Source organism: Salvelinus fontinalis, chromosome 27 (assembly GCF_029448725.1).
Source record: "Salvelinus fontinalis isolate EN_2023a chromosome 27, ASM2944872v1, whole genome shotgun sequence".
Taxonomy (NCBI): Eukaryota; Metazoa; Chordata; class Actinopteri; order Salmoniformes; family Salmonidae; genus Salvelinus; species Salvelinus fontinalis.
This window is the reverse complement of record NC_074691.1, coordinates 16,283,457-16,298,655: the sequence shown is the minus strand read 5'-3', so window position 1 is coordinate 16,298,655 and position 15,199 is coordinate 16,283,457. Positions and strand designations below refer to the sequence as shown.

The 15,199-nt window shown below is 44.3% G+C and overlaps 1 protein-coding gene across 2 annotated transcripts in view; it reads left to right on the top strand.

The window, feature by feature from the left end:
* The window catches only part of rcan2 (regulator of calcineurin 2), a 114,668-nt gene that overhangs the window by 49,080 nt on the left and 50,389 nt on the right, over nucleotides 1–15,199 (top strand). The window contains exon 1 of one of the 2 annotated variants that reach the window (XM_055885025.1): nucleotides 11,364–11,726. The exons of the other annotated variant lie outside the window; for it this stretch is intronic. Coding sequence (XP_055741000.1) covers nucleotides 11,625–11,726 — 102 coding nt within the window. The 5' untranslated portion in view covers nucleotides 11,364–11,624. Of the gene's footprint in view, nucleotides 1–11,363; nucleotides 11,727–15,199 lie in introns of those variants that run through there. 2 annotated transcript variants of the gene reach the window in all.

The window sequence follows — 15,199 nt, the reverse complement described above, 5'->3', positions numbered from 1 at the left end:
TTAGTGGAAGTAGACAAACACTCTGCAGAATGTTTCCACGATGCCAGATATATCTCCCTAGTAGTGCCATGCAGATTGGACGAGTGCATTGCAATCCTGTTAGCTCTCTCTCACTGTCACGCCACGCCCTGCCACGTTGGGAGGCAGCACACACACACACCGGCATTCATGCATGGCCACACACAGACATGCACGCATGCATAGCCACACACACGGACACACAACGTATGCAGTTTCACTAACGTCTAATAATTTATTCATTTCTAGACTAGGGAACATGTCAGAGAAAGTTCAGCGTATGCAAACATTCACATTATTGCCTCCATGCCCCTGAGTGTGTGTGTGTGTGTGCTCATGTGTGTGTGCGTGCCTGTGTATGTGTGTGTTTGCTTAGTAATCCAAACATCGTCCTCGTTATTCTTATAGCACTTATACCTGCACTGCTTAGCTATATGTGTACAGGTGTTTTTGTAAACGCCTCTGGCAAGAATGCAGTATTGTTTCTAGATTTGAACACGATATCCCAGAAACCCCTGCTCTCATTGGTAGTCGCGAGACTTTGTGGCTTTGTTATCTAGTGCAGGTATTCCCCAGGGGTACGCGCAGTGCCGTCGGGGTTACGCTAAATAAAAATGTCATTCCAATTATTTTTTTCCACATTTTTTAAACAGTGCATTTACATTTTCCAATACATTTGGGTTATTTTGTATTTTTTTCACCTGAGTAGCCTTGTTTCACTGCCAAAAATAAAATTAAACCATCTAGTGTTCAGCGAAATAACAACAGAATGTCAAATACAGGTAGCCTAGTCAAATAATTAACATCCAATCACATTAACTGTTACTCTCTCGCGGGAAACCTTCACTCTTGCGCAGACATCTAGAAACAAAACATGACAATTAGAAAAATAAGCCACGGGAGTTTTTTGGGCGAGAATTAAGACGACTTTCGAGTAGTAAGACATGTATAAAAGCAACAGATACCATTAATAAGAAGGGGCTAGAAGCGTCGTATATGGTGAGCTACGGAGTGGCTAGGACAGGCAAGCCCCATACTATGGTGGAGGACTTAATTCTTCCTGCTGCCGCGGATATGGCTGGGACAATGCTGGGGAGAAAGGCCAAAAATAACATACAGACAATGTCTTCATCAAACAACACTGTTTCACGACGCATCAGTGACATGGCAGGAGATGTTTTGAAACAATTACTGCTTTGCATACAAGCCAGGGAATTCTATGCGTTACAGCTGGATGAGTCAACAGACATGTGGGACCTGGCACAGCTCCTGGTATTTCCGTTACGTTTATGGGGGGTCAATTAAGGAAGACATCCTCTTCTGCAAACCACTGGAAACCAGGGCAACGTGAGAGGATATTTTTTAAGTACTGGCCAGCTTTGTGATATCAAATGGACTTTGGTGGTCAAGATGTGTTGGTATCTGTGCTAATGGCACAAAAGCCATAACAGGGAGACATAGTGGAGTGGTAACGAGCGTGCAAGCAGTTTCTTCCGAAGCCACTTCGGTACACTGCAGCATCCACCGAGAGGCTCTTGCTGCCAAGGGAATGCCTGACAGCTTGAAAGACGTTTTGGACACTACAGTGAAAATGGTTAACTTCGTTAAAGCAAGGCCCTGAACTCTCGTGTATTTTTTGCATTATGCAGTGATATGGGCAGCGACCATGTACTGCTTTTACAACATACAAAAGTGTGCTGGTTATCAAGGGGCAAAGTATTGACACATTTGTTTAAATTGAGAGACGAGCTTAAAGTTTTCTTTACTGACCATAATTTTCATTGTCTGACCGCTTGCATGATGACAAGTTTCTCACACGACTGGCCTATCTGGGTGATGTCTTTTCTCGCCTGAATGATTTGAATCTAAGATTAAAGGGACTCTCCGCAACTATATTCAATGTGCGCAACAAAATTGAGGCTATGATTAAGAAGTCTGTCTGCATTAACAAGGATAACACACAGGTCTTTCCATCATTGTATGATTTTTTTGTGTGTAAATGAACCCAAGCTTACGGACAATGTCAAATGTGATCTAGCGAAGCACCTGAGTGAGCTGGATGCGTAATTACACAGGTACTTTCCCGAAACGGACGACACAAACAACTGGATTCGTTATCCCTTTCATGCCCTGCCTCCAGTCCACTTACCGATGTCTGAACAAGAGAGCCTCATCGAAATTGCAGCAAGCGGTTCTGTGAAAATTGAATTTAATCAGAAGCCACTGCCATATTTCTGGATAGGGCTGCACTCAGAGTTTCTTGCTTTGGCAAATTGCGCTGTTAAGACTGATGCCTTTTGCAACCACGTTGTGAGATTGGATTCTCGGCCCTCACTAGCATGAAAATTAAATACAGGCACAGACTGTGTGTGGAAAATGATTTAAGACTGAGACTCTCTCCAATACAACCCAACATTGCAGAGTTCTGTGCATCCTTTCAAGCACACCCTTCTCATTAACCTGTGGTGAGTTATTCACCATTTTTGATTAACACACGTTTTTATATGTAAGATGGCTAACGAAAGAGCAAAATGATTATTATTATTATTTGTGCCCTGGTCCTATAAGAGCTCTTTGTCACTTCCCACGAGCCGCGTTGTGACAAACTTACACTCATTCTTATGTTTAATAAATGTATCGTTGTGTAGCGACCCGCACAGACAGCTGTTGGTTATGTGTTAGGCTATTAGTTGGTTGTGTTGTACTTACCAGTACCCAGTGTTCGCGGGGTCCGACATGCCAATCAACCTTCTATCTGCCAATCACGGGAATGCCTGGAATGTTCTGAAGCCGGGCATCCTGGTGGTTGGCGGAGTGGCGTGGAGGGAGGTTGGGCAGGGGGATGGAGCATTGGAAGTTAATACCAGGTTTAGCCTTTGTTCTCTCTCTTATGTCTGGCCTTCACAAGAGAAGGTCACGGTTGGTTTGTAGGGTATTTTTCATTTATTTGGCGTGGGCTACGTCCAAACAGTAGCCTGTGTAAAGTTTGGTTAATAAACCGTCAATTCGTTAACTTAAACCTCTGTCTGAACAATTGTTCCTTTATGATCTAGCCAGGTCATTACAGTATATATAGTATGTGTGTGGCAGGCTTACGATGATGGCAAAAAACAACATTTGAGAGTGTGCTGACCCTGGTGCTAGAGGGGGTACGCAGCTGGAAGTTGAATGTTTGAAGGGGTACGGAACTATAAAATGTTTGGGAACCACTGATTTAGTGGAAAACCAGTGTAGCTAGATTGAAGATAATTTACCAATTTTGACTTTGTGACTGTGGTAACTAGTGACAACCCAACAGATTCGGTGAATTTGAGACTGGATGCAGATTCGATAACAGTTACGGACAAGATTGAAGAGTTGAGCAAAAATGTCTTCTGAACAGGTAAAAAAAATTTTTTTATACATGTTATAATATTCACATTGTCAGCCACTAACATTAGCCATGTCAAGGTAACTAGCTAACTTAGCTAGCTACATGGTTGATAATAGCTACTGTAAAATTCACTGCCTGGTACAAGATAGCAATATCACGATTGCTAGATAGCTAGCTAATAACATTACTGAGATGGCCCCTTGATTCTCGAGAGCTATGACTGTGAAGATGTGTATGGATTGTAACGTAAACTCACCCCATTCCGTTCAAATGTGTGGAACCGTGACATTCAAACGAGGCTGCAATGAAAACGAATGGGAATGTAGTGACTGTGTTGGCATCAAAATCCGGGGTGTGAACTACGTTTCGATTCAGCGTTGATTGACATGGTAATGGACTAACAGTATTGGAGAAAAGTTGAATAAACTGACCCCTCTGACGCTGTACGTTACATCGTGACGTGTCACTACGTAACGTACAGCACGCATTTGCAACTCATTTGGTGCCGTACAGCCTCTTTCCACCAGGGGTAGCCCTTCTCTCGCAGATTAAAATCATGCTTAACCATATACACTTGTAAGAAAACTTCATGATTCATGATTTTTGTCTAAATTAATATAATTATTGCAAATATTAAACTAATATTTCATGACTAGGGTGCCAATTGCATTTTTTTGCACGTCATTACTGCGAGCCATCATGACACTCAAAAGCCGGAACAGCTGCAGTTCACTTGTGAGGCTAACGTTAGCGCAGCCCTAAACCCCTCTTCAAATTCGACACAAACCTTCAAACAGGTATGTGATGAGACATTACATAAACTCTTTATGTTTTATTTACATTTTAAAGTTGATTAGTTGGACAAATCCGGTGTTAAAACCTGTTTCTTCACACAACATATTTCCCCCTTTCAAGATCACTTCGTAGCCTTCGCTCCCCATCCACCATTTTTAAAAAGACCCGACGGAGCACATTGCCTTCTTGAATCATGCAGAGATGGGCATCATGAAGGGCTCATCATTAATTTTGTTGGAAAGAGGAGAAATTGTGCTTTTCAATTATATTGATATTACAGTTGATCTGGAAGTATTACGTTTCTCGGGCCAGCTCTAATTGTCAAAATGAAGCTGCTGGCAAAGAGCCACTTCTGGTGGCACCTAGGTATTTGTAGTTGTCCACATATTCTAAGTCAGAACCGTCCAGAGTAGTGATGCTAGTCGGGCAGGTGGGTGCAGGCAGCGAACGGTTGAAAAGCATGCATTTAGTTTTACTAGCGTTTAAGAACAGTTGGAGGCCACGGAAGGAGTGTTGTATGGCATTGAAGCTCGTTTGGAGGTTTGTTAACACAGTGTCCAAAGAAGGGCCAGATGTATACAGAATGCCGTTGTCTGCATAGAGGTGGATCAGGGCAAGAGCCCTGATCCGCAGCAAGAGCGACATCGTTGATATATAGAGAGAAAAGAGCTGGCCCGAGAATTGAACCCTGTGGCACCCCCATAGACACTGCCAGAGGTCCGGACAACAGGCCCTCCGATTTGACACACTGAACTCTGTCTGAGAAGTAGTTGGTGAACCAGGCGAGGCAGTCATTTAAGAAACCAAGGCTGTCAGCAAAGTTGTTTGCTACCTTCACCATCTGGGGGCAGCCCGTCAGGAAGTCCAGGACCCAATTGCACAAGGAGGGGTTTAGACCCATATACCCTGTCATCTTTCCATGGTTAAATGCAGTGGTTCGCGCTTTCAGTTTTGCGCTAATGCCACCATCTATCCACGGTTTCTGGTTAGGGTAGGTTTTAATAGTCACAGTGGGTACAACATATCCTATGCACTTCCTTATAAACTCACTCACTGAATCAGCCTATAAATCGATATTATTCTCTGAGGCTACCTGGACCATGTCCCAGTCCGCGTGACCAAAACAATCTTTAAGCGTGGATTCCGATTGGTCAGACCAGCGTTGAATAGTCCCTGTCACGGGTGCATCCTGTTTGAGTTTCTGCTGATAGGAAGGGAGGAGCAAAATTAAGTTGTGATCAGATTTGCCAAAAGGAGGGTGGGGGAGGGCCTTGTATGCATCGCGAAAGTTAGCAGTAGCAGTGGTTCAGTGTCTTGCCAATGCAAGTGCTACAATCAATATGCTGATAGAAATTTGGTAGCCTTGTTCTCAAATTTGCTTTGTTGAAATCTCCAGCTACAATAAATGCAGCCTCAGGATATATGGTTTCCAGTTTGCATAGAGTCCAGTGAAGTTCCTTGAGGGCCGTTGTGGTATCGGCTTGAGGGGATATACACGGCTGTGACAATAACCGACGAGAATTCTCTTGGGAGATAATACGGTCAGAATTTGATTGTGAGGAATTCTAGGTCAGGTGAACAAAAGGACTTGAGTTCCTGTATGTTGTTACAATTACACCATGAGTCCACCATTAATCATGAAACATACTCCTCCACCCTTCTCATTCCCGGAGAGATGTTTATTTCCATCAGCGCGACGCACAAAGAATCCCGGTGGCTGTACCGATTCCAACAGCATATCCCGAGAGAGCCATGTTTTCGTGAAACAGAGTATGTTACAATCCTTGATGTCTCTCTGGAAAGCAACCCTTGCCCTAATTTCGTCTACCTTGTTATCTAGAGACTGGACATTAGCGGTGGATTGTGTGCGTGCCTCCGAAGTATGACCAGAAGGCCGCTCCGTCTCCCTCTTCTGCGCCAACGTTATTTTGGGTCAGCCTCTGGAATCAGTGCAAATGCCTTGGGTGGTTCGGACAAAGGAACGCTTCGGGAAAGTCGTATTCCTGGTCGTAGTGCTTTTAACTTCGCTCTAATATCCAATAGTTCTTACCGGCTGTATGTAATAACACTTAAGATTTTCTGGGCTAAACAAACACATTGGATGACCACTAGCAAATAATTGGAGCTTTTGATCTTTAAATAGTCAGAACATTAAACATGAAATAGTCAGGGCCATGGAGTCAGAGTCAGTTGTTTGTCCCTGCCTGTTGTTGTGTTCTAACAGAAGTCAGTGTGTAATTCCCTCAGCTCAGTGGTGTGCCATGGGTGAGTCATACACAGACTCTCTCTGACTGACTGCAGACAGATGTACGCCTGCCTGCCATGGTCACACAGCTACTCAGCCAATGAGATAAGACACAGCATCGCAGGGGACAGAGAGAGTGACGCCAGAGAGAGACCGACATAGCTCCCATCGAACACAAATCAATGGATGCACACACGCACAAACATACACACAGACTGCAGAGAGAGAGAGAGAGAGAGAGAGAGAGAGAGAGTGAGAGAGATCATCATCTCTTGGCAGTAGTACTGTAGACTACTTTATCACTGACCTCAACCCAGAGTCTCTCAGAGCGTTCACAGTTAGCCAACTGACACCCCTATCAGATCACAGCAAAGTAATCTTACCTGGCCGTGGGAGGCAAATAGGGAGAGAGCGAGAGCACTCAGGGTCGTCTACAGTTAGAAGTGACTTAAGCGGTTGTAATATACAATGGTATCGTATTGGCCAATCCCAAAAATAAAAAAATAGCATCGGCAGAGGGTAAGTGGAGGGAATCTTTTCTAGTATTTCATGGCCAGGTAAGGTGTGTAGCGCGCGCATGATGGAGTGACAGTCAACTGATGAGTAACTGGCTGTCTTAGCTCCCAGTCTGTACTGCAGGGATCAACTGCAGGCCGGCTAGATTCAGGCAGCGGACAACATTTTTCTTAGGGGATGGTCAGAGGATCGATGCTGGTAGACGAGAAGCAGGCACAGGGAGTGAATGTTGTAGTGAAAAACGGACATGAAACAGAACAGGAACCGCGTCTGGACAGGGGGAAAATAACGACATCAATGATGACACAGGGAACAAACGGTGGAGCACACAGATATAGAGGGGGTAATCAACAAGGTAATGGAGTCCTGGTGAGTCCAATATAGTGCAGCTGCGCGTAATGATGGTGACAGGTGTGCGTAATGAAGGGCAGCCTGACGCCTTCGAGCGCCATAGAGGGAGACACCTCAAACACTGCGATGCAGTGCCTTAGACCGCTGCGCCACTCGGGAGGCCTGATGTCACTGTTCAATCCATAATCAGTGTAGATGAAGGGGAGGAGACAGGTTAAAGAAGGATTTAAGTGCCTTTGAACGGGTTATGGTAGTAGGTGACAGGTTCACCGGTTTGAGTGTGTCGAGAACTGCAACGTTGCTGGGTTTGCAAAGCTGTCATCAAGGCAAAGGGTGGTTACTTTGAAGAATCTCAAATATAAAATATATTTTGATTTGTTTAACACTTTTTTGGTAACTACATGATTCCATACTGTATGTGTTATTTCATAGTTTTGATCTCTTCACTATTATTCTACAATGTAGAAAATAGTAAAACCCCCCCAAAAATACTCGAATTTAAATATTTATGAAATGCACATTGTTATATTTGGTAACATGTACATTTTTCCTTGCCTCCAACCCCATTTGATGCACTGAACGGATGTGTTGGAGCAAAGTCTACATAAGGGTGCAAATTGAAAACACTCACAAAAGCTCTGACGAAGGTCTTGAGGCAGTTCTGTAAAGCTTAATAAAGAACAGTGATACTAGTAAGAGCAGTGTGTGGAATGATCTTTTCTTTCATGTCCAACAATAAAATAAATAGTTGCTCTGAAAACTTGGGGGGCCAAATAAAATCACCCGCAGGCCGCCAGTTGGGGAACCCCGCTGTACTGCAAGCAATGAGTCTCACACACACATACACACACACATACTCACACACACACACACAAACACGCTGCTTATAGCAATGCTGTTACCATTACTGCCGCAGCGGTTTGTTGCCAGCGTCATTTTCCTAGGTCGATGGTCACAAGCACCACACACAAGATGCACGCACACACACACTCAACCTGTTGTCCTTGGTGTCGATTAACAACCCATCTCAGCCTGTCACAGTGGGGTGATGACCATTTTATTACACAAACACACCAGACTCACAAGGACCCGTTTTGTGTCGTTGAGCTGAAAAGAAAATCTGGTATTGGCTTCAATACAGACAGGCCCGGCCCACGTCACTTAGATAAGTGCGCTGGCTGAGACAGAGGCGGGGGCTGGTTGCACAAACCACTACAGGGTGCTTGATAACAAACGCACACACAGACAGGCTGTCTGCGTAAGCGGAGCACTTTAAAAGCCACTTGTCCATATCTGAGTGGAGAAGAAACATGAGTGACCTGAGCTAGAGAAGGACAGTAACAGCACAGTCAATGGAATACATTCTACTGCTGATATCTGAAGCAAGTGCCTTAAATGTAGGTGAAATGGAATTGATAAGCAGAAGACTTATCTGATGTGCACTTATCAGGGTCAACTGTATACGTTAAAACCAAAACATCAGTTAAAGCCAATAAAGCAATAAGGGCTCCCTCTCTCCCAGGTTTCCTATAGTAAGTAAAGCCCAGTGCATCCGTTTAGCTGCTTATCTAAGGCCACACAAAGCCATCATCACCTGCCTGCCAGTGTTGGTGGCAGGAATAATCTCTCTGTTGACCGTTGTCGGGAAACCCTTGATTAGATAAAGGAGAGTCACAAGCGAAGGCCTAGCCAGTCTTCTAACCAGTTATTGACAGACAACTGTTGATTGGGGAAATGGAACATCTAGTGTTCAGTGGAACAACGGCACAGAGAGACCTTTGTGACCAGCAAGACTCTGCTGGGAACTGGCTGTTGTCAATGAAGTCTCTGGACAACACAGACAGACAAAGCTGTTTCTAGGTTCAAGAAAGAGTGTTTCAACTTTGCACACAACCATACACAAAAATGGCAGTTTTAAGTACTTGTGTGGGCTACACACAAGAAATGCATACAGAAAACTTAGAATTCATAGATGGAAAAAACACACAAGCAATCACGTAAACAAAACAAACCAACGTAACAACACTTGGTGAATCAAACAACAAAAGCTTCCATTGTCTGCAGAGCCCGGGTAGCCGTGAACAGGCTCCGCCACAAGGGTCAATGATTGTTTTCTGTCTTCTATTCACTCACTTCTTCCTTTTATTGCAGCTGGTGGATTCTGCCTCCTGCATTCTGTTCTGTGTGTTTGGTTTATTCAGGTGTACTCAGGAGGACTAACACAATGAAGAGCTGTGTTATGGTGAATGACAGAGAGAGCCATCCTATCTTCTCTCTTTATTCAGAACCAGTCTGATACAATGGGCCCTCCCCGGGGGCTCTGGTACTGACTGGGGCTGGCCTGGCTATACCTTGACGAGAATACTGTAGCGCTGCCAGGACCTGATGTGAGGAGGCCCAGAACTAATCTGTGAGGGGCTTTGTTATAGAAATGTCTCTAATCTAAAACTTCTGCCTCCCCTGCAGCACCGCCTCACTGAGCAGCCAGACCCAGTCACACTGCTATGCTGCTATCACAGTCAGCAGTCAGCACAGAGAGGGGAGAGGGGGAAGAGAGGAGAGGGGAGAGATGGAGGAAAGAGAGAGAGAGTGCAAGAGAGGGATGAGAGACAAAGAGAGAGAGGGAGGTAGATGAGGTGGAGATGCATAAAGATTTATATATATATATCTCTTTCTGCTCTCTCTCTCTGCTCTCTCTCTATCTCCAGCTCATATATATATGAGATGGAGAGAGAGAGAGGGGGAGGTAGATGAGGTGGAGATGGAGAGAGCAGAAAGAGAGAGATATAGAGAGAGGGGGAGGTAGATGAGCTGGAGATGGAGAGAGAGCAGAAAGAGGGAGAAATAGAGAGAGCTGAGAACATGGTGAGGTTGAGGTTCATATAAGGTAAGCAACTGAAGGTGCCGAGGGAAGTGAGAGCGTGAGAGAAAGACGGGATTCACCAAACGTGAGAACTTGATGGAGAAGGAAAGATGAAGAAAGAAATGGATTCCAGACAATATAAGAGGGGAAATCAAAAGAGAGAATCAATGTATAGTCCAACACAAATGCCAAGGACTAAATAGTATGCCACAAACTGTCCCATAAGAGGCATTGCTGCACATACTGTAGGTGCCAGTCTGCCCATGTGAAGTGGAGAACCTGAAGACACAGGGACAAACAGCCATAGATGCATGTCTATCTATCTCTACATTTCTACTTCCATCCCTGGACACAGGAACAAAGCTGCGGCTCTGTCTTCATAGAGCTGTGTAACACACATGACCTAGTCGTATCAGGTCTCCAGGAACATCGGTAAAAGCAGGTGGCTAGATGGAGCCTATTTCCTCTCGATCAGTCTCTGCTACGGGTAACTGCCAAAATATAGGAAACACCAACATAAAGTGTCTTAGTAGGGCGTTGAGGCACCACGAGCCACAACCGCTTCAATGCACCTTGGCATTGATTCCACAAGTGGAACTCTATTGGAGGGATGCGACACCATTCATTCACAACATATTCCATAATTTGGTGTTTTGTTGATGATGGTGGTGAAAAACACTGTCTCAGGGGCCGCTCCAGAATCTCCTGTAAGTGTTTCCTTTATTTTGGCAGTTGCCTGTTTGTCTCTGAGGGAGAGAGGAGTGGCTGCAGAACTTATTTTGCCACACTAATACTAGGACATGGGGAGGCGTCTCACACCAGCTCAAACCAGCTATCTCTCTCCTCACAGACAATCTCTGCAATGACGTCAAAGAGGCAGTGCACATGCAGGCAAAGCTACAGCAAGCTCAACTGTGTGCTTTCAGGGGCATATCATGCTTAAAACTTTACAGCTCAGATCCGCTTGCCTGTAGTCATGCATATATATATGAGAGAGAGAGAAGGGGGGGGGGGGGAGAGAGGGGGGGGGGGAAAGAGAGCACAAGAGAAGAGGGGGGAAAGAGAGAGGGAGAGAGCACAAGAGAAGAGGGGAAAGAGAGAGAGGGAGAGAGCACAAGAGAAGAGGGGGGAAAGAGAGAGAGAGCACAAGAGAAGAGGGGGAAAGAGAGAGAGAGCACAAGAGAAGAGGGGGGAAGAGAGAGAGAGCACAAGAGAAAAGGGGGGAAAGAGAGAGATGAGGCAGTGAAAGAGAAAGACAGAAGACTGCAGAGTGATCACCTGATTAATGAGAGGGCTGATGAAAGACTCATGTTGACGTCAATGGACTCAGCTCAGCAGCACACAATGCAGAGAGGGGGGAGACAAAACGGGAAGATGGGGAGATGAAGACAGGAGAAAGATAAGGAGAAAAGAAGAGGAATAGAAAGAGAACAGAATAAAAGGAAATAGAGAGACATTGGAGCATGCATCAACCTGATCAGGTCAACCAAACTGAATCAGTAACCGAAAGGTCGCTGGTTCTAATCCCCCAGCCGGCAAGGTGGAAAGTTCTGCCCTTGAGCAAGGTAATTAACCTCCAAAAACAACTACTACCTGGGTGCCGTGACGTAGACAATGATTAAGGAAGCCCCCCGCACCTCTGATTCAGAGGGGTTGGGTTAAATACGGAACACACATTTTGGTTGGATGTATTCAGTTGTGCAACTGACTAGGTATCACCTTTCCATTTTCAAAGACAGTAAAAAAAAATGTAATACAAATACTGTGCTATATTGTATGTTTTTTTTATTTTTTATATATATTATTTTATACTAATTCAATTGCTCAGAGATTTTGTTGAACAAGTCATATTTTTTCTATCAAAAAGATAGTGGTCAAAAGTTTTGGCACCCACTTTTCAATACCTCACCTTATGAGGATAACGGCATTGAGACTTGAAAGGACAGATTTTCCAAATCCTTGATATCCTTCATCTGCATTTATGAACTGCCCTCTTCAGTTCAAACCACAGGGTTTCAATTGGGTTCAAATCTAGGAGTCTGAGAGGGGAGCTGGAGCCTAGTGTGCTCTGGGAAGTCAAAAGCGTTTCCTTGGTTACTGGAGAGCACCAGCAGAGGGGGAAGTGTCTCAATGCACCAGGGCATCCGCTCTGAAATGTCATTGAAGATAGACAGCAGAGCAGAGCAAAGCAGACAGACGGTGCAGGATTAGGGCCAATTTCTCGTGGATTAGGGACTATTTCTATGGGATTAGGTCCATTCCTCTGCTATGGGGTTTGAGACTGACCCACCGAACAGTTTTCTGGTAGGGATTATTATATATCTCCATCTGAAATAGGTCAGGTGGATGGAGGAAGTGCCTAGAATACCATGGTAGTGGAGACCGAGACAAAGATACAGTGGAACAGCAAATTAGGTTGTTACAGCTCACAATGCTACATTTTTAAACAGTCAGTCATGGAATAATGTGTAACACCACTCAGCTGAGTATGGCAGATTTCATAACTCATGGACTCCAAGCATCATAGTATATTATAGCTGTCTGTCTGTCTGTTTGTGTTGTTAACCAGGAAGTAAAGTAACCTGATAGAGCAACAGCAGAGTCCTGCCCAGTCTGGACTTAACATCAGGAACTATAAATAGCAGCACAGCCAGCCTGTCAGGATGTAAACTGAGGAGCTTCTCCTCTCCTGAGCAGCACAGCCAGCCTGTCAGGATGTAAACTGAGGAGCTTCTCCTCTCCTGAGCAGCACAGAGAGAGACGGCAGGGGAAGAAGAGTTCATAAAACACGGCGCTCTTTATTTAACTAGGCAAGTCAGTTAAGAACAAACTCTTATTTATAAACCCAGATGACGCCCTATGTGACTCCCAATCCCAGCCACTTGTGATTTAGCCTGGATTTGAACCAGGGTGTCTGTAGTGACACCCCTAACGCTGAGATGCAGTGCCTTAGACCACTGCGCCACTCAGGAGCCCACAAATAATAGGTCTTTATGTAATATGTAATAAATCAAAGCAAATGACAATGTTGGGATATATTGGGATTAAGCAGTTTCCTTAAATAAATGCAATGCGGCCGGGCAAATCGATTAAGTGCTGGGATTTGGTCGGTTTTTCTGCGAGGCGAGGGATTAAGACTCTTGTGTAAGCCCCTGAATGAGTCAATATTTGACAGCTCTGGACTGGACCTCCCTGTTTTTGATCCTGTCTATAGAGGTGAGGGACGGCTGAGGAATGTGTGTGTGTGTGTGTGTGTGTGTGCCTGCATGTGTACCTCTTTTCATTTTCACGTTATATCCTTGTTTCCAGGAAAGGTTTAGTAAACAGACAATTATTACATCCAATGTCCTTAGATTTATACTGCTCAAGACTTCATTTAACTTGGTTTAAAATGAAAATATGAACATACAAATAGGTTATCAGTCCAAAGACATGGAGTCAGTCTCGCTGAGGCCTGCAGCTGTTTCAATATGGTGAAACTACTCCTGTAAAAATATGTTTTTCAAAAGAAACATTGAACATCTAATAGTCAAATCACAGTATAAAAGCAGGTGAGCTGGTTCTACTCTTTTTGGTCATTTTCTGGTGTTTTGTGGTGGAAACCTGAGTGGGTTGAGCGTAACACAGTAACCCTGTTACCAAGAGATAGACAGGCTAGAAATGGTTCAAAAAAATGTTGTGTGTTAGCTTGCATTCAATTGCAACTTCCTGCTGCACACATCAAGCTTCCATTCCGCCTGTCACAGGGGGATTCATGGCTGAATTAAGATGAAATCGTCAACCCTGTTATGGTCAACCCTGTTATGGTCAACCCTACTTTATTTGGCACTTAATAAGCCCTTACTATAGTCATTTTAACCTCTTGAGATGGGAAAAAGTGTTTTTTATAACGTTGAACATGTGCTCTTTATGACAGAATGTTCAAATTTTGAGAAATCCAAAGTATTTTTTGACCATGTTACACTTCTCAAAAGACACCGACCGACCCATTGTGTGACAGCCAGGGACCATTGACCTTTAAACTACTATCTCCATTCTATATAATAGAGTATCTGCTGCAGCACACATGATCGAGGTAACTCCAAACCACCAACACGACACATGGCCATTGTTTTCCACTAGCTCAGGCTGTTTTCAGCTGGGTACTTTTTCCACTTAAATGAGCTAGTCTACTTTTCAATTCGCTAGTCCAAAAAAACTCTTCCGAGCCCTCTCCCGCTAGAATGACCGATATGCATCTTCCAGCCGTCTATTGATAGGACAGGCGGCTGTCAGTCACAAAGTGAGCGTTGACAGGGAAACTGCTGGTTTGACCGTCTGCTGTCTGTCCCGCCTCTCGGTACCTGGGTGTGTGTGTTGTGTGCGCTGTGGTAGCAGTTGAATTTCTTTAAATGGAGGGAGAAAGCATGAATTAGCATGTTCCATATCATTTGGTGATGATAGTCAAAATCCTCTTACCCTATTGTTTTCTGGCACTGCAGGGTTTTTCACAATTAACAGATTCCCGCTTGTATCAGGAATGGTCCACCACCTAAAGGACATCCAGCAAATTTGGCACAACTGTGTGAAGCAATGGAGTTAACATGGACCAGCATCCTTGTGGAATGCTTTCGACACCTTGTACAGTCCATGCCCTGAAAATATGAGGCTGTTCTGAGGGCAAAATGGGGTGCAACTCAATATTAGGAAGGTGTTCCTAATGTTTTGTACACTCCGTGTATGTCCATGGTACTGCATCGGCACTAAAAATCTCATTTGTATTTTTGATATGAAGTCCATCAGGACTTTCCAGACAGTGGCGTTAAAGTGAGTGACTCGTCAGTAGCCTACTGTATTGCATCGGTAAGAGAGCTGTTCATTTGGCTCCCTAATTTGCATACTGGTAGGCTTTTTGGTGATTATCTGCTTATAAGTTAGAAAAACATTCAATGAAGATGGTGAATCCTCCTCACTGCAGGAACAACATTTAGGCTAGTGGAGAGAGCCTCACTCTGGTGCAAAATATGATAAAAGAAAATTGATTTAGTTGTTTTGAAAG